At 43.8% G+C, this 24575-nt stretch overlaps 2 protein-coding genes across 2 annotated transcripts in view; both read right to left on the bottom strand.

Annotated features, from left to right (window-relative positions):
- Positions 1-9257, bottom strand: part of LOC120056850 (actin filament-associated protein 1-like 1) — a 29605-nt gene extending 20348 nt beyond the window's left edge. Inside the window, exon 1 of the mRNA XM_039005092.1 lies at positions 9146-9257. Coding sequence (XP_038861020.1) covers positions 9146-9203 — 58 coding nt within the window. The 5' untranslated portion in view covers positions 9204-9257. The remainder of the gene's footprint in view (positions 1-9145) is intronic.
- Positions 9258-12646: 3389 nt separating this feature from the next.
- Positions 12647-24575, bottom strand: part of LOC120056753 (actin-binding LIM protein 3-like) — a 112881-nt gene continuing 100952 nt past the window's right edge. Inside the window, exons 18-24 of the mRNA XM_039004961.1 lie at positions 24026-24227; positions 22458-22484; positions 15691-15749; positions 15479-15539; positions 15363-15370; positions 13615-13695; positions 12647-13466 (exon numbers count right to left, since the gene is read on the bottom strand). Coding sequence (XP_038860889.1) covers positions 13353-13466; positions 13615-13695; positions 15363-15370; positions 15479-15539; positions 15691-15749; positions 22458-22484; positions 24026-24227 — 552 coding nt within the window. The 3' untranslated portion in view covers positions 12647-13352. The remainder of the gene's footprint in view (positions 13467-13614; positions 13696-15362; positions 15371-15478; positions 15540-15690; positions 15750-22457; positions 22485-24025; positions 24228-24575) is intronic.

Here is a 24575-nt window from a genome sequence, read left to right on the forward strand (position 1 = left end):
GAGATCCAGAGTTCCTCTGTGGAGACAGGAGAACCTTCCAGAAGGACAACCATCTCTGCAGTACTCCACTAGTCAGGACTTTTTGGCAGAGTGGCCAGACGGAAGCCCCTCCTCAGTAGAAGACACATGAAAGCTTCCTTGGAGTTTTCCAAAAGGCACCAAAGACTCTCAGACCATGAGAAAGAAGATATTCTGGTCTGATGAAACCAAGATTGAACTCTTTGGCCTGAATGCCAAGCGTCACGTCTGGAGGAAACCTGGTACCATCCCTACGGTGAAGCATGGTGGTGGCAGCATCATGCTGTGGGGACATTTTTCAGCGGCAGGGACTGGGAGACTAATCAGGATTGAGGGAAAGATGAACAGAGCAAAGTACAGAGAGATCCTTGATGAAAACCTGCTCCAGAGCACTCACAACCTCAGACTGGCGCAAAGGTTCACCTTACAACAGAACAAACACTGCAAGCACACAGCCAAGACAATGCAGGATTGGCTTCGGGACAAGTCTCTGAATGTCCTTGAGTGGCTCAGCCAGAGCCCGGACTTGTACCCGATCGAACATCTCTGGAGAGACCTGAAAATAGCTGTGCAGCGACACTCCCCATCCAACCTGACAGAGCTTGAGCGGATCTACAGAGAAGAATGGGATTAACTCCCCAAACACAGGTTTGCCAAGCTTTTAGCATCATACCCAAGAAGACTTGAGGCTGTAATCGCTGCCAAAGGTGCTTCAACAAAGTACTGAGTAAACGGTCTGAATTCTTATGTAAATTAGATATTTCAGCTTTTTATTTTTTATAAATTCGCTAAAATTTATAAAAACCTGTTTTTGCTTTGTCATTACGGGGTATTGTGTGTAGAAACAGTCAAGGGGTCTGAATACTTTCCGAATGCACAATGTATGTATGCATGTACAAAAAAATGTAACGTCTAGCAGCAACAACGAGAAAAGGATCTACACCGAATTTAGATTCAAAGATGTCTGCAGAAAGAATGGGGTGTCAGCTATGATCTACTAATCTATTATTGAACTACAGTAAGTGAAGGGGATTTACACTTTCCGAATGCACTGTGTGTGTGAGATATATGGACACTCCTTCAAATGAGTGGATTCTGATATTTCAGCCACACCCGTTGCTGACAGGTGTATAAAATCGAGCACACAGCCATGCATCGCCATAGACTAAAATTAGCAGTAGAATGGCCTTACTGAAGAGCTATCTTAGTGACTTCCAACTGCCCCGGTCAATTGTAAGTGCTGTTAATGTGACGTGGAAATGTTTAGGAGCAACAACGGCTCAGCCGTGAAGTGGTAGGCCACAAAAGCTCACAGAACACGACCGCTGAGTGCTGAAGCACGTCTGTCCTCGGTTGTAACACTCACTACCGAGTTCCAAACTCCCTCTGGAAGCAACGTCAGCACAATAACTGTTTCGTCGGGAGCTTCATGAAACGTTGCGTCTGCACAGTTCTTCCAGTAAGTGTTTTTGTGTCAAATATTCAGTGTAAATTGTTAAAAGAATTCCTTGTGCATAAAGTTTGTATGGTTTGTTATACTTTGAAATCAACATTTGATGGAAAAATCTGAGTCTCAGCGCAATTCCATTTCTGTGGATTTGCCCTTTAGTTGAGTCACAGTGCTCAGAGAGGCCTCTAGTGACGTTCACCCACACAGTGTGATTGAACACTATGACCCCTGCAGCCACACCCACACAGTGTGATTGAACACTATGACCCCTGCAGCCACACCCACACAGTGTGATTGAACACTATGACCCCTGCAGCCACACCCACACAGTGTGATTGAACACTATGACCCCTGCAGCCACACCCACACAGTGTGATTGAACACTATGACCCCTGCAGCCACACCCACACAGTGTGATTGAACACTATGACCCCTGCAGCCACACCCACACAGTGTGATTGAACAAAGCCTCGCCTGCCAACTGTCAACACTCCCAGATCACAGAGCTGTCAGCTTAGATCATAACATTTGACATGTACTCTCTCCTTTCCCTCCCCACGCCTGAGAACTATTCCAGTATAGTCAGAGCTGGCTTACAGTACAAGACAAAATCAGCAAACTTACAAGCACTCACGCTACCATGAACATCCGACAGCCTCTTAGGGCTGGAGTCAATCCTTATCGCAGAAGTATCAGATCCGCGTTATAGCTCTGTTGAATTGTAAAGGCAATGTTCCCGCGTTGGCGGAGACTGCGTTCACAGTAAACGCTGCATATGTCACACAATCGTAAATGACCTTTCAATTTTACCACGGGCTCTTCCGCGATACAGATTACATCCAACCCTTAGAGGCTGTCTGATGTTACAATACCATACATATTGGTGGCAACAGAGCCAATGTAGACAGCTCCAAGAGGTAGTCACAACAGTAATGTCTCCACTAAAACAGATCCATCCTACAGAGGAGAGCTTGTCCTGAACCTTCCTTCAAGCTCTTTGCACTCAGCCTCTCCGCACCCTAACAATACACCATTGTGCAGACAAGGGACAAAATTAGACAATGACAATACTCTTGAAGAAAGGGGGACAATGCAATGTTACAAACTAGAACAAAAAACAACAAAACATTCACTCAAAACACACATCGCGGCTGATATGTGCAGGGGCGAAGGGACGCAGCTGTGCGGTCCAGAGGCATCCATTGGCATTATGGGTAAAAGGATATGTCCTGCAGCTGTGGTTTCCCGTCTAGGCTGACGACAGCAGCTTCTATCAACCTCAACCTTCTGCTTCCTATTCCTGTAATCTACACTCGTTCCTACAACATCCCAAATTCACTTCATCGTCACCATCCACTGCCTTCATCCCTTCACATTATTTTACCTCCGCATCGTATATAAAAGATCTGCTGATCTCTGAGTCTTAAATGGTATCACATTACTCTATATTTACTTTCTGTCCAGTGGTAGGCTCTCCGGACCAGAGCTTAGTGAGACGTCTCTGCACACAACACATGGTCTGTAGTCTAGGAGGAGAGAGAGCTATGTGGTCTGGTTTGACCTGCCATGTCCTCCCTACAGGGCAGTGCACGGCCAAGGACCGACTCTCGCTGAAGATGCACAGCAGCTGTTGTGGCGAGAGGCTTGCTGTTCATCACACTCACCGAGGGCTGAGGAATGACTCATAGAGAGGGCCTTTGTGCACCCGGAGCCTGGTCATATGGAGACCACATGGGAGGGAGGGTGAAATTAAATTCTGACGACAACAAAAAGTTGGACTGGGTCAATCACAGATCTGAGAGAGACAACAGGCCACAGCACTGAGAGGGAAGGGAAGGACAGAGTCTAGGAGGATGACATTGTCATTACATAGCAATGATTCCACAGCACTTCAGGAAATCAAAGGCAATGAGAACAGACGTGGCTCATGTCTGTTGAGCCCATTCCTCCATGCATTATAAGACAGGTTCCAGAGATACCGCCTGAGAACATCCATCTCCCAGAGGAGGTCCAGGTTTCAACTGGTCAGTGGGACTTTGTGTCATCAGGGAGTCTACTAAAAATGTACTTTGGCCACACCCACATTGTCAAGACGCCACCGCCACATTGCAAGATAAACACACCATAGCATCGACTATTTTTACCTTCTGCGTTGTTATTGAGAATGTCTCAGTTTAAAATTCAGGTTGCTGCTCTGCCAAAATTTCAACACGGAACTGTTTATTTAGAGGAGAACACTGGCTGCACATCAACAGGAAGTTGATGACAATGCTCTGCAGAGGCCAGCCCTATTATCAGCTGCACACCTCTGTCTGGAGGCTCAGCCATGATAGAAACTACCGGACCTCCTCTGTCTGGAGGCTCAGCCATGATAGAAACTACCGGACCTCCTCTGTCTGGAGGCTCAGCCATGATAGAAACTACCGGACCTCCTCTGTCTGGAGGATCAGACTGACCCCAAGAGAGAATGATTGTCCTAATACTCGCTCCCCGCTTTTCCCTCACAAAACTTGTTTTAGACCTTACTGCCATGTTTCTTGTCTGTGTTGGTGTTGTGTAGAGACTCCTTGACTGAAGACCCAGTAATGAGACCTAGGTCAGGCCGTCATGGGAGTCACAGTTGCAGAAAAACAACCCAAACTTCTCTACAGGATGGTTGTGAAATGGCTTTTCTGGGGCATTTTGAGAGAGTTGAGGAGGGAGTTGAAATAACTCATAAAATCTCTCTAACAGCTCTGTCTTTTATCGTTATTCTACGACCTTGGCTATCCGTGACATTCCGAGGTTAGAGAAGGGTCAGTTCAGCTCAACTCCCGTCTACGACCATGGTAAAACCCCAGCCCAGTCAGTCTCTCAGCCTCCCCTGCTAGGGCCCTGACCTTGGGGGGGCAGCACACAGAGTGCCCCTTTAGACGGGCAGCTTTGATTTCTGCTCAACAGGCCCCGGTGTCAAACTGTGGCAGGCCACTCTCAGACAAAGACCAGTTCAGCTCTTACATCCCTATTCATAATCAACATAACAGTCTGATTTCACTCTGCCGTTACACATGTACACGTATATATATATACATACATACATACATACACACACACACACATATATATATAGTTGAAGTCGGAAGTTTACATTCACCTTAGCCAAATACATTTAAACTCAGTTTTCACAATTCCTGACATTTAATTCTAGTAGAAATTCCCTGTCTTAGGTCAGTTAGGATCACCACTTTATTTTAAGAATGTGAAATGTCAAAATAATAGTAGAGAGAATGATTTATTTCAGCTTTTATTTCTTTCATCACATTCCCATTGGGTCAGAAGTTTACATACACTCAATTAGTATTTGGTAGCATTGCCTTTAAATCGTTAAATTGTTGTTGCTCGCACATGCTTTTTCAGTTCTATAGGATTGAGGTCAGGGCTTTGTGATGGCCACTCCAATACCTTGACTTTGTTGTTCTTAAGCCATTTTGCCACACCTTTGGAAGTATGCTTGGGGTCATTGTTCATTTGGAAGACCCATTTGCAACCAAGCTTTAACTTGCTGACTGATGTCTTGAGATGTTGCTTCAATATATCCACATACTTGTCTTGCCTCATGATGCCATCTATTTTGTGTAGTGCACCAGTCGCTCTTGCAGCAAAGCACCCCCACAACATGATGCTGTCACCCCCGTGCTTCACGATTGGGATGGTGTTCTTTGGCTTGCAAGCCTCCCCCTTTTTCCTCCAAACATAACGATGGTCATTATGGCCAAACAGTTCTATTTTTGTTTCATCAGACCAGAGTACATTTCTCCAAAAAGTGCAGTTGCAAACCGTAGTCTGGCTTTTTTATGGCGGTTTTGGAGCAGTGCTGAGCGGCCTTTCAGGTTATGTCGATATAGGACTCGTTTTACTGTGGATTTAGATACTTTTGTACCTGTTTCCTTCAGCATCTTCACAAGGTCCTTTGCTGTTGTTCTGGGATTGATTTGCACTTTTCGCACCAAAGTACGTTCATCTCTAGGAGACAGCGTCTCCTTCCTGAGCGGTATGACGGCTGCGTGGTCCCATGGTGTTTATACTTGCGTACTATCGTTTGTACAGATGAACGTGGTACCTTCAGGCATTTGTAAATTGCTCCCAAGGATGAACCAGACTTGTGGAGGTCTACAATTGTTTTTCTGAGGTCTTGGCTGATTTCTTTGGATTTTCCCATGATGTCAAGCAAAGAGGCACTGAGTTTGAAGGTAAGCCTTGAAATACATCCACAGGTACACCTTCAATTGACTCAAATGATGTCAATTAGCCTATCAGAAGCTTCTAAAGCCAAGACATCCTTTTCTGGGATTTTCCAAGCTGTTTAAAGGCACAGTCAACTTAGTGTATGTAAACTTCTGACTCACTGGAATTGTGATACAGTGAATTATAAGTGAAATCATCTGTCTGTTAACAATTGTTGGAAAAATGACTTGTCATGAACAAAGTAGATGTCCTAACCGACTTGCCAAAACTATAGTTTGTTAACAAGACATTTGTGGAGTGGTTGAAAAACGAGTTTTAATGACTCTAAATGTATGTAAACTTCCGACTTCAACTGTATGTGTGTGAGTAAGTGAGAAAGAGATGTTGTGGGTCAGTCTGGTCTCAGCAGGCATTCCAGTGCGTGAGACAGACAGTGTTAGGCCTGTGTGGCCCATCAGGCCTTATGAGCAGCAGAAGACTGGGGGCTTTGTCTCTGCGTCGCAGGGTATTTATAGGAGTGTGTCATGTGCAGGGCTTGAAGAAGGGTCTTAATCCAGACCCACTCAATGTCTCCTCCACCATCTCCACCAAAATACTGTACAACTGTCAGAATTCACCTACCCCGTGCACGGTTGGTGTACATTCTATAAGTAGGAGCCATTTTTCTCTAGTCAGGCCACGTGGTCGGGGAGGGACAGGACCACCGTAAGTGCTGTTACAGATTGTCATAGGGAGAAATTATACTCATTCAGCAGATTCAGAGGGAAAGACCTTTCCATAAACCACAGAATCCTATACTGATGTATGAAAATTGTATCTTTTCATACGCCACAGAGTAGATCACACCCGGTATACATTCCTAAATCAACAAGCACTATAAATGTTTACCCAAAGCCCTCATCCTGTGAGACATCTCGTCCACTTTTACATCCAAGTTAAACACAGCTCTGCTTTGATGTTTTTTTACATGAATATGTATTGATGTTCCCCAAGTGAGTGTGCACTTCTCTCAGTGTGTAGTTGGAGATCTTTGATGTTTTTTTTACATGAATATGTATTGATGTTCCCCAAGTGAGTGTGCACTTCTCTCAGTGTGTAGTTGGAGATCTTTGATGTTTTTTTACATGAATATGTATTGATGTTCCCCAAGTGAGTGTGCACTTCTCTCAGTGTGTAGTTGGAGATCTTTGTGTCAAGCTGAGTGTGCACTTCTCTCAGTGTGTAGTTGGAGATCTTTGTGTCAAGCTTCTTTTATTTGGATCAAATCCACACAAGGATAACATGAATCACATATTTATTGTAATGGGACATATGGTGGGAGTGATTGTTTAGTTATTAATGTTTTCCATATGTTAATAACTGGACCTCTCCAAATGTCTTCCAAAGAGGAACAATAAGCCTTTGAGCTCAGAGCAGGTTTTAAAATATAGAAAGGAGGACAAGAATGTTCTGAAGTCTCGGATGAGTCATATTCCTAGCCAACACCCGTAAAGACTTCTCCTCTAAACTGTCCCACAGGTACGGAGGTACTAACTGGTAACGAAACCCAACTAGCCTACAGATCATACAGTATATATATCTTCTTTTTTTTACACTCTTCGTCTTTGGGTTCTAGGCCTAGTAACCTGAATGAATGTGTGCATTTATGTGAAAAATCTGCGTATGTGTTGAATGTACATGTGCCAAGGGAGACCACAACATTGGTTCAGGGCCAGCTCTGTCTCTTCCAACCCTACCTTGGTTCAGGGCCAGCTCTGTCTCTCCCAACCCTACCTTGGTTCAGGGCCAGCTCTGTCTCTCCCAACCCTACCTTGGTTCAGGGCCAGCTCTGTCTCTCCCAACCCTACCTTGGTTCAGGGCCAGCTCTGTCTCTCTTGACCTCTTGGTTGGCCAGTTCAAGCGGATTGTTATTTGTTCAGATGGTGACGAAACATCAATATGTACAAAAAGGAAGCTACAAGGAGGCATGCCCAAACTAAAGATTCAAAACCAAACGAAAGGCCTCATGGCCACTAAACCAACCAGCAACCTCACGGCTCTCCAAGCTGGCACTCTGACTGATCACCTTAATTGGCGGCACCCGAAGTGCTTATTAAGCAGGCTCAGCACCAGGACAAGGTTGCCCCCCAGGGGGAATGGAGTGTGGAAGTGGAACCTGGATAACGTGTTTGTCTATGTCCTAACATTAATCTTCCCACCATAACATAACTCTCCATCGTGTCTCACGCTACCAGGTTCTGTTGAGCTAGTGTACAGAGGAGAGACCGTGGGAACTGAATGTACTTCTCTGAACTAAATGACTAAAACACAAATGTGCAAAGACAGTACAGGCCAGGGAATGTACTGTAGCTAGAACATAGCTTAGCAAAGCACATTAGATATGCAACATGTAGGTCACTGAGGAATGCGTGTCTTTGTGCTTCGTCTGCCTATTTTGTCAATGAGGCATTAAGAGGGACAGAAATTATTCATTTAAATGTAGCTTAGGAGATAGTATGCATGTAACACACACACACACACACACACACACACACACACACACACACACACACACACACACACACACACACACACACACACACACACACACACACACACACACACACACACACACACACAGGATAGAAACAAACAGCATACATGGCAAATGGGTGTTTTTTCCTGGTGATTGTGCATGGGGCATGCAGCTGGACTGACATCCTGGATGCAGAGTGAGGTAGTTGGTTTTCACTCCAGTCATAAATAGTCATCCTTGGCCTAGCCTTCAACTAGCAGAACACAGCGGACAGGCGGTAGAGAGAGGAAGGGGAAGACGAGGAAACACTGATAGGTCAAGGTCCATAACAATGATGCAGAGTAGGATGAGAGGTGGACACAGGATGCATTATAATAACACAGCAAAAAGATAAAGGTTTTCTCCTAAACTAGGCATTTCTTATTCAAATTATAACAATACATTTATTAAAAACATCGAAATAAAAATAACATTTTAATATTATGTGTAGGCTATTTGAAAACGCATTTTATTTCCAAGTATGAAAAAACGGTTTTTGTAATTTTCAACAAACAAAATCTCTCAAAGCACTCTGATAAAAATAAATAAATAATACATTTCTCCCTCAGTGCATTTTGATGCGCAGACAGAGACCCAGATGTAACCCTTCGCGCTTCCAGCGCAGCTTCCCACAGGTACTCTGTTAGCATCAGATTGCATCACTTCCCTGAAACACGCCGAAATCTTGTTCAATTCACACAGCATGTCTGCACCGATTTAATAACTTTACTGCGATATGATCCAACTCCTCAATTCATCAACAATAGAGGCATCAACCCCGACATGTCAGTCACAGAGACAGGTAGATGTCCAAACTTTACTTCAATAGTTTACTAATACTTCAACAGTTTTCGCTATTCATTTCATGCCATTGTGTTAGAAATAGGACAGTTACTTACAGTTAACACTACTGGTATCCATGTGTGTTTTCCAATCCGCTTCTTCTTTGACGTTCATTTATTTTGCACAAGTTTGCGCAGCAGTAGGCTGGCTAAACGACGTGGACCCATGTGTGGCGTAAGTGACACACAGAAACGAGTCAGTCACAGACGCGAGTTTACCTCATCTGCTCGCTCTCACAGGGTCCTAGCGCTAGTTTTAAAATATTTCTAATTGGCTACTGTGCTACAGACGATGACATCACCTTAGTACAATCAACACAGACAAATATCCACATGTAAACTGCTTTAATTTAAATAAAATATGTACGTCATTTGTTGAGCAGTAGTTCTGACATTGAAATAAATAATATGCAGATTGCTTTGTACAGTTACAAAACGAAAACATAAATTTAAAAGTCTCCCAAACCTTTTATAATGGATAAATATTCAAAAATGAGATTGTGAATTCTGGAAGTACTGTATGTACATTATTAACCAGTATTGCTGTTAGTATTGTAAATATGTACGATAACTTGCGACTCTCTCTCTCTCTCTCTCACACACACACACACACATCTATAAAACAAACAGCCATTACAAAGATGGCAGTAAGAGTTATTTATACTAGATGACTGCTGCTAGTCAGTATGACTAATAGTAGTCTGATAAAGGCAGTGCTGCATACATGAACAACCAGAACTATCTTTTCCTATGACGCACAACCTCATACCAGACCATTCAAATACAACTGAAAGAAAAAGGACAGCTTTGCATGTAGGCTACCAAGAATATTGTATGATCTATTGAATTACTAAGAGTCACCTCTTCAAAACCCAACAGGAGATAACTAGGAGTCACGTCTTCAAAACCCAACAGGAGATAACTAGGAGTCACCTCTTCAAAACCCAACAGGAGATAACTAGGAGTCACCTCCTCAAAACCCAACAGGAGATAACTAGGAGTCACCTCCTCAAAACCCAACAGGAGATAACTAGGAGTCACCTCCTCAAAACCCAACAGGAGATAACTAGGAGTCACCTCCTCAAAACCCAACAGGAGATAACTAGGAGTCACCTCCTCAAAACCCAACAGGAGATAACTAGGAGTCACCTCCTCAAAACCCAACAGGAGATAACTAGGAGTCACCTCTTCAAAACCCAACAGGAGATAACTAGGAGTCACCTCCTCAAAACCCAACAGGAGATAACTAGGAGTCACCTCTTCAAAACCCAACAGGAGATAACTAGGAGTCACCTCCTCAAAACCCAACAGGAGATAACTAGGAGTCACCTCCTCAAAACCCAACAGGAGATAACTAGGAGTCACCTCCTCAAAACCCAACAGGAGATAACTAGGAGTCACCTCCTCAAAACCCAACAGGAGATAACTAGGAGTCACCTCCTCAAAACCCAACAGGAGATAACTAGGAGTCACCTCCTCAAAACCCAACAGGAGATAACTAGGAGTCACCTCCTCAAAACCCAACAGGAGATAACTAGGAGTCACCTCTTCAAAACCCAACAGGAGATAACTAGGAGTCACCTCCTCAAAACCCAACAGGAGATAACTAGGAGTCACCTCCTCAAAACCCAACAGGAGATAACTAGGAGTCATCTCCTCAAAACCCAACAGGAGATAACTAGGAGTCACCTCTTCAAAACCCAACAGGAGATAACTAGGAGTCACCTCCTCAAAACCCAACAGGAGATAACTAGGAGTCACCTCTTCAAAACCCAACAGGAGATAACTAGGAGTCACCTCCTCAAAACCCAACAGGAGATAACTAGGAGTCACCTCCTCAAAACCCAACAGGAGATAACTAGGAGTCACCTCTTCAAAACCCAACAGGATAATGTTTTGTTCTACTGTATGCACACTATAGTGAATTATTTAGCAACCAGTAATCATTTCACCCCCTAAGTTGATTTAGATCATTTTTAAAAAACATTTTATATCAGGACCCTGGTTGTCATTTGGACTGGTATCCACGTAGACCAATCAGGACAATTCCATCAAATAAATTCCACTTCAACATCCACAAAATTCCCTAACCTTAATTCCTTCCCTTCTCACCTCGATTCATTCCCTCCTCACCTTGGTATTGTTCAAGGAAGAGTTCATTCAATCCCTTTCAGTTGTAATCTAATTCAGATCCATTCCTCTATTTCATCTCTAATCCAGACTTCTGGTCTCCAATCCCTTCAATCCACTTTCCTCCACAGGCAGATACATCCCTTTATATTCAGAAACAGTTCAGATTCAATCTAATTAATGTATATCTCTATTCATTATCTCTGTCTCCATGTGTTGAGTTAGAATCAGATCAAGTTTCCCCATGAAGAGTCACTCACGTCAGCTTTTTACAATCCCAGCTCTGAATACAATTCAAGATCCAATCATAACATGATATTCCATTACTGTAAATGAAACCCTTTGGTTCAATTGAAATTGATAAGACTAAATAATCCAAAACTCCAATACATACATTACATTGTTTGGATCCTTCCCATCAATTTAGTAAATCAATCAACTGTTAGTATGTAGGCAAGAGCCTGGTTTTATATTCTCTGGAAACATGCATTCAGTCTGTTTAAAGGGGAGCTGAACTTCCTGATTTGGCCTCATTTTTTGGCTTGGTCATTAAGAAGGCCATGACTGAAGCCGAACGGGGGGGGGTTAAAGTGTGTGTCTTTTGTTTGTGTGTTCCCACGTAGCAAAAATGGTCTATTATATTGACAAGATAGTCGATTGACCGCTCTAACAATGGAAATACATGTCCTCAAAGACAGAAAGCAGGTGGGAGTAGGCGAGATCAGGTGGGACCATTCTAGCCAATGAGAGGGCAGATACGTGTGCGAACAACAGGCCATAGTGATAGATGGACTCATCTTTGTATTTGTGCCATTATAGTGTCTGTGACAACCTCAAAGGCTCTGCCCATGCTATCTTCATTTTAAAGTAGTACATTTTCTTCTTCTTTTTAATTTTTTAAGTCATTGAAATTTGGAGCTATTAATATTTTAAATGATTGTTCCCTGTACATTGTGTAATTTACTGATGGTCCTTAACTAGCCCCATAGGGATTTCAAATGTCAAACCAAATTGAAATAAACCCAAGCCAAGGAAAACTGTTAGGGTGCCCTTCATTCTGTTAGGGTACCCTTCATTCTGTTAGGGTGCCCTTCATTCTGTTAGGGTACCCTTCATTCTGTTAGGGTACCCTTCATTCTGTTAGGGTACCCTTCATTCCGTGACATAATTTTTAAAATATTATCTCACAAATCTCTGATTTTGGACGAGACTGACTTTATGACCAAAACGATCCTATTTACACTTTGTAGTCAATTTTAACACTTGAATAAATTATTTTGACTCATATCGATGCCACATAGCCCATGTTCAAAAAGAGAAGTTGCTTTTAAGGGGCAGTCACTCTTTAAGCATGTTGCTATCTAAAACAAAACAACACAAGCAAACAAACTAATTGGTTCTTAAGATAGTTATATTACTTTGGTTTTTCAGTAAACACACAATGATCCACACATTTTCTTAAACCGTACTACCACAATATATCAATCTAGCCTTTCACTCCGTGGTGAACCCTTGCTCTATTAAGAAATACAAAGTTTAAGTCTCAATGTAAAATAAAAAATAAAAAAAAAGTCTGTGAATGAAACAATATATTTAGAGTAAAGAAAGCAAGGACAGAGTTTATCTGGTAGCACGTTCTGTTTGGACAGTTTGCTGATGTTCTCTCTTTCCTGCTTGATCATAAGATAATGTCTCAGAGGCTGTCCAAACCAGCAACCTGAAAATGACATGACAGCCAAGAACTATAGTTAAACTCCTTCTAATAAAGCAAACACATAATACTGAAAGCATAGGCAGAACTAGCCTGGTCTAGTCCTCCCACAACCAGACATGGCTCAGGAGGAGGAGCCTGTTACTCCACTTTCTCCAGAGATATCTTATTGATGTATAGACTCAGGCTGGCTGGGTTTCTCGGGCCCGGAGGATGTCCTGGAACAACAGAACTATATCATTACAACTCATTATATTTCTATGGCTAGAACCCAAGCTGGTTTTAGTTCTGGTTCTGCTGTGACTCTGACCTGATGGATCGAGGGCCACCCAGACGGGTTATTATGGCTCTCAGTGAGGACTCAGGCCCCTCTAACGTTAAGCCCAGCAGGCTGCTATACTGAGCTTCTACAGTCTGGTCCTTTCAGAACAGTCGGACTTGTTTCTTGAGCTCGTTTCTCTTCCACATTGCCAGCCGGTCAAAATCAGGCATAGTCATCCTAAACACCCGGTAGAAGTCCTCAGGAGACAGGTGGCGCTGGCAGAGAGAGATTACACACAGGTTAGTGTTGTTGGAGACATTGTCATAACCAACTCAGAAATGGAAATACAATTGACTCACTATATAGTATGTGCAGTGAGAGGTGTTCATTACTTGCATGTTAACAAGCCTGAGAGATACTCACCTCTAGTCTGGCTCTGTCCACGTCATTGGGGGGCTGGTTCTGCCTCCTTATGGTGACTACCAACACGTCATATGGGTAGATCTGAGGGAGGAATGGTTATGAAGAAAACATTAAATGATTTTTAGATTTTCACACCATACATAAACTATGCAATGCTGGCCATCCTATTGTCAACGAATCACAGATGTTTGCCTGGGTCATACATTCACCTGTACTTCCTCTGACAACAGTCACACTTCCTGGTTCTGACCTGAGGTCAATACCAAAGGTAAGATAGGATGGACACTAGCTGACTGATCAGTCGGAACAACGTTCTCCATATCTCTCTCTCTCGGAAGGGCTTTGAACCTCCTTCCCTGTCCAGACCTAATTTCCAGGTGAGTGGGCCTGGGGTGAACCCGTCTCCTGAGAGGAGCAGAGGAGACTCTTATCTCTGTGACACCATGGACGAGGTCAATTCTTGTAGGTCCGGTAGTAGGAAGTGTCCCGCCAGCCCAGACTTCCTCATAGAGACATAGGGAGAATCTCAATTGCATACAGCAGGTAGCCTAGCGGTTAGAGTGTTGGGCCAGGAACCGAAAGGATTCTGTTTCGAATAAAGGAGCTGTAAAGGTGAAATATCTGATCTGTGTTCTTGAGCAAGGCACTTTGTCATAATTTACTCCAGGGGTGCCGTACTATTATGGCTGACCCTGTAAAACAACACATTTCACTGCACCATTTTGGTATACGTTTCCTCAATTTCTTATTCTAGTGTTCTCTACTCGTGTTCTCTTCTAGTGTTCTCTACTAGTGTTCTCTTCTAGTGTTCTCTACTAGTGTTCTCTACTCGTTTTCTCTACTCGTGTTCTCTACTCGTGTTCTCTTCTAGTGTTCTCTACTAGTGTTCTCTACTAGTGTTCTCTACTCGTTTTCTCTTCTCGTGTTCTCTACTCGTGTTCTCTACTCGTGTTCTCTTCTAGTGTTCTCTACTCGTGTTCTCTACTCGTGTTCTCTACTCGTGTTCTCTACTAGTGTTCTCTACTCGTGTTCTCTTCTAGTGTTCTCTACTAGTGTTCTCTTCTAGTGTTCTCTACCCGTGTTCTCTACTCGTGTTCTCTACTAGTGTTCTCTTCTAGTGTTCTCTACTAGTGTTCTCTACTAGTGTTCTCTACTCGTGTTCTCTACTCGTGTTCTCTAGTCGTGTTCTCTACTCGTGTTTTCTTCTAGTGTTCTCTACTCGTGTTCTCTACTCGTGTTCTCTACTCGTGTTCTCTTCTAGTGTTCTCTTCTAGTGTTTTCTACTAGTGTTTTCTACTAGTGTTCTCTACTAGTGTTCTTTACTCGTGTTCTCTTCTAGTGTTCTCTTCTAGTGTTCTCTACTAGTGTTCTCTACTAGTGTTCTCTACTCGTGTTCTCTACTCGTGTTCTCTACTCGTGTTCTCTAGTCGTGTTCTCTAGTCATGTTCTCTTCTAGTGTTCTCTACTCGTGTTCTCTTCTAGTGTTCTCTTCTAGTGTTTTCTACTAGTGTTCTCTAGTAGTGTTCTCTAGTAGTGTTCTCTACTCGTGTTCTCTACTCGTGTTCTCTACTAGTGTTCTCTACTCGTGTTCTCTACTAGTGTTCTCTACTCGTGTTCTCTTCTAGTGTTCTCTACTAGTGTTCTCTAGTAGTGTTCTCTACTAGTGTTCTCTACTAGTGTTCTCTACAGCCAGCTTACATTTGGTTCAGTGATAGTCAGTTTGTTCATTAATTTGCGTAACATCTTACCTTGTATTCTGTAGAAAAAGAGAAAAAAAAGAGCTGATCACCACATTTATTCATATTCTCATTGGTTATGTAATTTGTAAGTGATATTATTGAAAGGTAAAGCAGTGATTGCTTACCTCTGATTCCCCAGTTAACTGCACTGCTGCTGTCGTACTGGAAATAATCTGCACTCTGGGGCTGAAAGAGACAGACGAGAAGAACAATTATTTTAGAGATACAAAAAAGTTATTGGTCTTTACTCTTGCTATGGGCTGGTTTGGGTCCACACAGGATCCATTTACAACACCCACATCCTGTGATAACCCCCTGCCCCCCTCAGGGAACTCACCCTGTGCAGTCCGTTCCTGCCATACCCTGGCAACGAGGCTGACTTGGAGATGAAGGAGTCTGAAAGAGAGGAAACATAAGCATCCCAGCCATTCAGCCTGGGACCTGACCCACACACTGCGTCCCAGCAGAACACCGCAGCACGCCTCAGTAGAAACACTGTGAGGGATGGGCAATTAGCAATCTCTAACCGATTGCAAATGCAAGGCGATATAAGAGACAGCAGGGGGCGCTAACAGCAAACACAATGGAGAAGCCCTCTCTGTGATTTTCATTTACAGGCAATGCATTGTTATGAAAAAGTATGAAAATGTGTTCCGAACAAGAGCGTCTGCTAAATGAATAAAATGTAAGAATGCCCCCTCTACGATGCAACATGCACGCTTTATAATCCTTGTGTAAACAATCATTAGCATAATTGATCTCAGGCTCTTGAAATAGCATTTGTTATCAATGTAATGAGGAGAGTATCTGAGGAGAGTATCTGTACTTTACTATACTATTTATATTTTTGACAACTTTTACTTTTATTTCACTACATTCCAAAAGAGAATAATGTACTTTTTACTCCATACATTTTCCCTGACACCCAAAAGTACTCGTTACATTTTGAATGCTTAGCAGGACAGGACAATTGTCTAATTCACACACATTTCAACAGAACATCCATGGTCATCCCTACTGCCTCAGATCTAGCGGACTCACTAAACACATGCTTAGTTTGTAAATTATGTGTTGGAGCTTGCCCCCCGCTATCAGAAAATAAATTTAAAAAACAAGAAAATAGTGCCGTCTGGTTTGCTTAATATAAGGAATTTGAAACAATTTATACTTTATACTTTTAATACTTATTTTTGCAATTACATTTACTTTTGATACTTAAGTATATTTAAAACCAAATACTTTTATACTTTTACTCAAGTAGTATTTCACTGGGTGACTTTTAACTTTTACTTGAGTCATTTTCTATTAAGGTGTCTTTACTTTACCTCAAGTATGAGAATTGGATACTTTTCCACCACTGGTCAACATCAGACGAGTGACATAGCTGAAGAGCCCATCTTGACACCCCCCTGCATACCTAAGGGATAATCAACAAGGGGCTATGTGTTCTGTGGAAGGTGTGCCATGACACGCTAGCGGAATGGCACTAACTTTCCAAAAAGTGTAGCATTATTTTACAGAGAACGCATAGAACCCCCGAGTTGATTATCCTGCTTATATTACAGCTCTAACACATTTTGCCGCTAGAAATGTATTAATTTAGCGGTAGAAATGTGACACCATCCACTGAAGTAAGCTAGCAAGTTTACTGAAGTAGCTAGCACGTTTACTGAAGTAGATAGCAAGTTTACTGAAGTAGCTAGCAGGTTTACTGAAGTAGCTAGCAAGTTTACCGAAGTAGCTAGCAAGTTTACCGAAGTAGCTAGCAAGTTTACTGAAGTAGCTATCAGGCTTACTGAAGTAGCTAGCAAGTTTACTGAAGTAGCTAGTAGGTTTACTGAAGTAGCTAGCAAGTTTACCGAAGTAGCTAGCAGGTTTACTGAAGTAGCTAGCAAGTTTACTGAAGTAGATTGCAAGTTTACTGAAGTAGCTAGCAGGTTTACTGAAGTAGCTAGCAGGTTTACTGAAGTAGCTATCAGGTTTACTGAAGTAGCTAGCAAGTTTACCGAAGTAGATTGCAAGTTTACTGAAGTAGCTAGCAAGTTTACTGAAGTAGATTGCAAGTTTACTGAAGTAGATTGCAAGTTTACCGAAGTAGCTAGCAAGTTTACTGAAGTAGCTAGCAAGTTTACTGAAGTAGCTAGCAAGTTTACTGAAGTAGCTAGCAGGTTTACTGAAGTAGCTAGCACGTTTACTAGCTAGATAGTGAGCTACAGCTACATCATAGAACATGTAAGAATGAACTTCATAGCCATTTAATTATACCGTGAATTATAGGAAAATAATGCATGCTCTAGAATGCCCTTCAAGCCAATCAGAAACAAGTATTCAACATTGCCATGGTATAAACTGATGTAACTGTACTACTATCCCCCATGATGACCCCGTGATGACCCTGTCTACAGACAGACAATATACAGTAGGACACTGAGGCACCTCACTCACCACTGTCTGTACTGTAGTGGGATCTGGTGGGAGCTGAAAAGAGAGAGAGAGAGAGAGAGAGACAGAGAGAGAGAGAGGGAGAGAAATGGAAGGAGAGAGAGAGAGAGAGAGAGAGAGAGAGAGAGAGAGAGAGAGAGAGAGAGAGAGAGAGAGAGAGAGTATGGAGAAAAAGAGAAGAGAGAAACAACGGAGAGAGAAAGAAAGAAAGAATGAAAAAGAAAGAGACACATAGTTAGATACAGCCTCTGCCTGTACAAATGCACGGTTAAGTGTTCTCATCTGGTCTCATAAAGCTCCTATAATGGTTTCTCATCAGAGCCTTGAAACTAAAGACCCTCCTGATACAATCAGTCTTGAATCCAGGGTCATGACAATGATGAAAGATACAGAACACACAGCAGCTGTGGTTCACAAGTTTTAGCGAAAAAATGCTCTAGGATACTGTATAACACGGATGATGGAGCGGTGGAAGAAGTCTGTCGGGACATTAGATAACAATGCCTCTGTTTGTCTTAGTGAGGCTTAAGACGTATAACAAAGACTAACAAGGAGATATACAACAAAGAGAACTGAAACGACAGTGGGTTAAGTGCATCTTAAAGAGTATCTCAAACAAGACATCTCCGTCTCTCCCCCCTGAAAAAACACACGCATTTGTCTTTTCCGACTAGTTCTGACTTTGCTGATAACTACTTTATTAAGGAACTGACTACGACTGTGATATGTGGTTGTTTCACCTAGCTACCTGAAGATGAATGTACTGACTACGACTGTGATATGTAGTTGTCTCACCTAGCTACCTGAAGATGAATGTACTGACTACGACTGTGATATGTGGTTGTCTCACCTAGCTATCTAAAGATGAATGTACTGACTACGACTGTGATATGTGGTTCTCACCTAGCTATCTGTAGATGAATGTACTGACTACGACTGTGATATGTGGTTGTCCCACCTAGCTATCTGTAGATGAATGTACTGACTACGACTGTGATATGTGGTTGTCTCACCTAGCTACCTGAAGATGAATGTACTGACTACGACTGTGATATGTGGTTGTCTCACCTAGCTACCTGAAGATGAATGTACTGACTACGACTGTGATATGTGGTTGTCTCACCTAGCTACCTGAAGATGAATGTACTGACTACGACTGTGATATGTGGTTGTCTCACCTAGCTACCTGAAGATGAATGTACTGACTACGACTGTGATATGTGATTGTTTCACCTAGCTACCTGAAGATGAATGTACTGACTACGACTGTGATATGTGGTTGTCTCACCTAGCTACCTGAAGATGAATGTACTGACTACGACTGTGATATGTGGTTGTCTCACCTAGCTACCTGAAGATGAATGTACTGACTACGACTGTGATATGTGGTTGTCTCACCTAGCTACCTGTAGATGAATGTACTGACTACGACTGTGATATGTGGTTGTGTCACCTAGCTATCTGAAGATGAATTCACTAACCGTGAGTCGCTCTGGATTGGAGCGTCTGCTAAATGACAATTTTTTTTTAATGTAAAATAATGTAGATGAATAACCGTTGGATCAACATACAGATGTCATTCTGCCCTAGCAGCTGCTCTCCCTACAGCATGTGACTTTATATCAAGGTCCAAAATAGCCCCCTATTCCTCATATAGCGCACTATATGACCATGTGACCTGTGACCTCACAATATAGGGAAAAGGGTGCCATTTTGGGACGGACCCCCAGCAGTCAGGTTAAACACCAAGATCAATGGCTCTTTCAGAAAGCTTTCATGTGCATCACATCAGTCAATGTGTCTGGCTGGTGCTGGTCCTGGTTGTGTTCTCCCTTTCCCCAAAGACACAACATCCATTAAACATGGCGGAAGCTTCAATGAGTCATCAATAAAACAGGAAGAGGGACATGCAGGAGGTGGCTACAACTGGAGTGGGGCTGTGGGGGAGTCATATGTACGCCCTACATAAAAGAACACACATTCCCCCTCTCCATCTCGCTGTCTCTCTCTCTATCTCGTTTCCCCACCTTAACACGCAAACAGGCACTTAATGTGATGAGTACGGAGGAGGGAGGAGGATCAATGTAACTGTACACATCCTACATCAGAGCAGTCTGAAACACATGACTAGGACAGAGTCTCAGCTCTATGAGGGTGTGGACTGATTGACAGACATAGTATCTATCTCCAGCAATAAACCATTTCCTTCCTTCTCTGCTCTGCTCTCTGCTCCCTGCTCTACTCTCTGCTCCCTGCTCTCTGCTCTCTGCTCTACTCTCTGCTCCCTGCTCTCTGCTCTACTCCCTGCTCTACTCCCTGCTCCCTGCTCTCTGCTCCCTGCTCTCTGCTCTACTCCCTGCTCTACTCCCTGCTCCCTGCTCTCTGCTCCCTGCTCTCTGCTCTACTCCCTGCTCTACTCCCTGCTCTACTCCCTGCTCTACTCCCTGCTCTGCTCTCTGTTCTCTGTTCTCTGCTCTCTGCTCTCTGCTCTCTGCTCCCTGCTCTCTGCTCTACTCCCTGCTCTACTCCCTGCTCCCTGCTCCCTGCTCTCTGCTCTCTGCTCTACTCCCTGCTCTACTCCCTGCTCTACTCCCTGCTCTACTCCCTGCTCTACTCTCTGCTCTCTGCTCTCTGCTCCCTGCTCTCTGCTCTCTACTCTCTACTCTCTACTCTCTGCTCTCTGCTCTCTGCTCTCTGCTCTCTGCTCCCTGCTCCCTGCTCTACTCCCTGCTCCCTGCTATACTCCCTGCTCTACTCCCTGCTCTGCTCCCTGCTCCCTGCTCCCTGCTCTCTGCTCCCTGCTCTCTGCTCTCTGCTCCCTGCTCTCTGTTCTCTGCTCTACTCCCTGCTCCCTTCTCTCTGCTCCCTGCTCTCTGCTCTACTCTCTGCTCTCTGCTCCCTGCTCTCTTCTCTACTCTCTTCTCTACTCTCTGCTCTACTCTCTGCTCTACTCTCTGCTCTCTGCTCTACTCTCTGCTCTCTGCTCTGCTCTCTGCTCTGCTCTCTGCTCTACTCTCTGCTCTACTCTCTGCTCTCTGCTCTACTCTCTGCTCTGCTCTCTGCTCTACTCTCTGCTCTACTCTCTGCTCTCTGCTCCCTGCTCCCTGCTCTCTGCTCTCTGCTCTACTCTCTGCTCTCTGCTCTACTCTCTGCTCTCTGCTCTACTCTCTGCTCTCTGCTCTACTCTCTACTCTCTGCTCCATTCACTGCTCTCTGCTCTACTCTCTACTCTCTGCTCTACTCTCTGCTCTCTGCTCTACTCTCTGCTCTCTGCTCTCTGCTCCCTGCTCCCTGCTCTCTGCTCTACTCTCTTCCTGCCTGTGTTATCATTAGAGATGAGACATGATAAACTGCCATGATAGCTAATCAGGTTCAGTTGGTCACAGTGTATCAGATTAATCAGGGAGAGGGGGGTGAAGGTCAAGGTTGTGTGTGTGTGTGTGTGTGTGTGTGTGTTGGGATGCACAGCATTGTGCATGTCTTGCTATGTACATAATGTTAGATTACTTCTGTGTTTATGTGCGGCAAATGCTTGAAGCATGGTTTTTGTGTGTGGTTGGGTGGGTTCCACATTCTACTGCTCTGCCCCCCACTGTGCTGCCAGTGTAGAGGGGGTGTAGAGGGGGTCTGGGATATCCCCCACTGTGCTGCCAGTGTAGAGGGGGTGTAGAGGTGGTCTGGGATATACCCACTGTGCTGCCAGTGTAGAGGGGGTGTAGAGGGGGTCTGGGATATACCCACTGTGCTGCCAGTGTAGAGGGGGTGTAGAGGGGGCCTGGGATATACCCACTGTGCTGCCAGTGTAGAGGGGGTGTAGAGGGGGTCTGGGATATCCCCCTGTCCCCTATCTCAGCTGGAGCTGGGTGCTCTGTCTCTCCCTGGGTTCCCCTGACTAATCTATTAACAGTAGGAGAGGAGAGATCACAGGAACACCAGACAACTTCATTTTTACATTTACATTTAAGTCATTTAGCAGACACTCTTATCCAGAGCGACTTACAAATTGGAAAGTTCATACATATTCATCCTGGTCCCCCCGTGGGAATTGAACCCACAACCCTGGCGTTGCAAGCGCCATGCTCTACCAACTGAGCCACACGGGACTTCATCTCCCCCCCCCCCCTCTTCTCTATCTCTCTTTCGTTCTCTTCTCCCCGTCAGTGTGTGATCCTCCAGTGTATGGGTACAGAGACATTAATCACCACAGTCACAGGGATGGAAGCTCTGACCACATATCAAGTATGGCAACCCTGAGGGGGATCTCATATCACAACAACATCCCTCTCACTTGAATTTATACACCATTTGGCAACCCTCACCATCTGGCAAGTTCTCAAAATATTTCAGCAATACGTAGCTACATACAGTATGTGATGGTCCATAGATGGTTGATGTAAAGGCACAGCTTGGTGGTAGTTTAAATGGACTGCGTCCCAAATGGGAACCTATTCACTATATAGTGCACCGGCCCTGGTCAAAAGTAGTGCACTATAAAGGGAATAGGGTGCCATTTGGGATTCATATGTAATATATCTGGATCGTCAAGACAGTGCTGAGTCATTATGGACCGGCTCCTCTTATAACAACATTTGTCAGTCAGTCAACCCATCAGAGGCTGAGATTAAACTCATCCCTCTCTGTCTCAGACCCCTGGCGCTCTACTCTCCTCTCCATACTGCTGCTGAGGAGCTAGCTCAGGACAGACAGACAGACAGACAGACAGACAGGCAGGCAGGCAGGCAGGCAGGCAGGCAGGCAGGCAGGCAGACAGACAGACAGACAGACAGACAGACAGACAGACAGACAGACAGACAGACAGACAGACAGACAGACAGACAGACAGACAGACAGACAGACAGACAGACAGACAGACAGACAAAATACATGGACTCAATGGTTACTAAAATGGGAGGAGGTCTGTCCATGATAAGGCGTTGTTCTGCAAAGAGGGACATACAGTAGGTAAATTGCAGATGGTCAGTAACATGCATGTCAGTCTCTCCTGGCTCAAAGTTGAGGAGAGATTTCCTGCAGCACTATTGGTCTTTGTGCAGGGTTTTATTTAAAAAAAAAACTTTATTTAACCTTTAAGAACAAATTGTTATTTTACAATGATGGCCTACCAAAAGGCAAAAGGCCTCCTATGGGACGGGGGCCTGGGATTCCAAAATAAAAATAAATATAGGACAAAACACACATCACCACAAGAGAGACAACACAACACTACATAAAGAGAGACCTAAGACAACAACCTAGCATGGCAGCAACAGATGACAACACAGCATGGTAGCAACACAACATAACAACAACATGGTAGCAACACAACATGGTAGCAGCATAAAACATTGTACAAACATTATTGGGCACAGACAACAGCACAAAGGGCAAGAAGGTAGAGACAACAATACATCACACAAAGCAGCCACAACTGTCAGTAAGAGTGTCCATGATTGAGTCTTTGAATGAAGGATTTAGATAAAACTGTCCAGTTTGAGTGTTTGTTGCAGCTCGTTCCAGTCGCTAGCTGCAGCGAACTGAAAAGAGGAGCGACCTAGGGATGTGTGTGCTTTGGGGACCTTTAACAGAATGTGACTGGCAGAACAGGTTGTTGAGGTGTTGAAGCCGTACACTCATCAGTACAACACAAGACATGCAACCAGAGTGTCTCTTCACAGTCCCCAGGTTCAGAACAGAGGCTGGGAAACACACAGTATTCAATAGAGCCATGACTACATGGAACTCTCTGGTAACCCAGGTAACTCAAGCTAGAAATAAAAACAGATTCAAAAACCAGATAAAACACCTTAAGGCACGACAGGGACTGTGAAGAGACACACAGACATTTTGATGCATTTTCTATTGTATTTTGCATGGTATAATTTATTGTATTATGTATGTGATGCGTGGGTTGAGGTACGACTGTGATATGTGGTTTGTCTTGCCTGGCTATCTTAACATGAAGGCTGTGGATCTCTCTGGATAGCAGCGTCTGCTGAACGGCTCAATTGTAATGTAAATGCAGTGCTGTATAGTTATCTATATTATGTATTGTATCTGTTGTGTTGTTTCCTGTTTGGATCCTAGGAAGAGGAGCCGCTGCCTCGGCAGCAGCTGATTGGAGATCCTAATAAATACTATTGTTAACAGTGAGATGATCCATCACGCCGCAATACTCGTGTCAGTGTTGATAAAAGGATGGACTGGTGTTTAGCACCAGTGGGATGTCTTACATCCGTTGACAGTGTTGCTGTAGCCCACATTGTGCAGGGCCTCTTTGCTGCCACTGCGGGAGTTGCTGCGGGAGTTGCTACGGGAGTTGGTGCGGGAGTTGGTGCGGGAGTTCCGTGCGCTGCTCCACGGGTCATTGTCATAGGAACCAGACCTGGCTTTCATCTCCTCCTTCAGAATCATACGGCCTATACCACCTTGGAGCTAGGGAAGAGAAGGAGAGAAGGAGAGAGAGAGAGAAAGAAAAGAGGGAGGGAAGGAAAGAGAGTAGAGAGAAAGAGAGAGAGGGAGGGGGAAGAGAGAGAGAGAAAGGGAGAGAGAGAGGAAAAGGAGAGAGGTAAAAGAGACAAAGAAAGAGAACACATGAGCATATGACTTGAGCAGAACAACATGAATAATGTCTGGGGCTGAAGACTGTTTTGCCCTGTAGACAACATTCATTAAATATTTAAAGTTATATCTTGCCAAAATAACAAATAAGCAATGATGAGTAATGGTATTTACTGAATTTTTCTGCATTTTTAATCTTTAAAGAAATAAAACATTCAGATA

The sequence above is a fragment of the Salvelinus namaycush genome, chromosome 12 (genome assembly GCF_016432855.1).
Source record: "Salvelinus namaycush isolate Seneca chromosome 12, SaNama_1.0, whole genome shotgun sequence".
In the NCBI taxonomy this organism is placed as follows: Eukaryota; Metazoa; Chordata; class Actinopteri; order Salmoniformes; family Salmonidae; genus Salvelinus; species Salvelinus namaycush.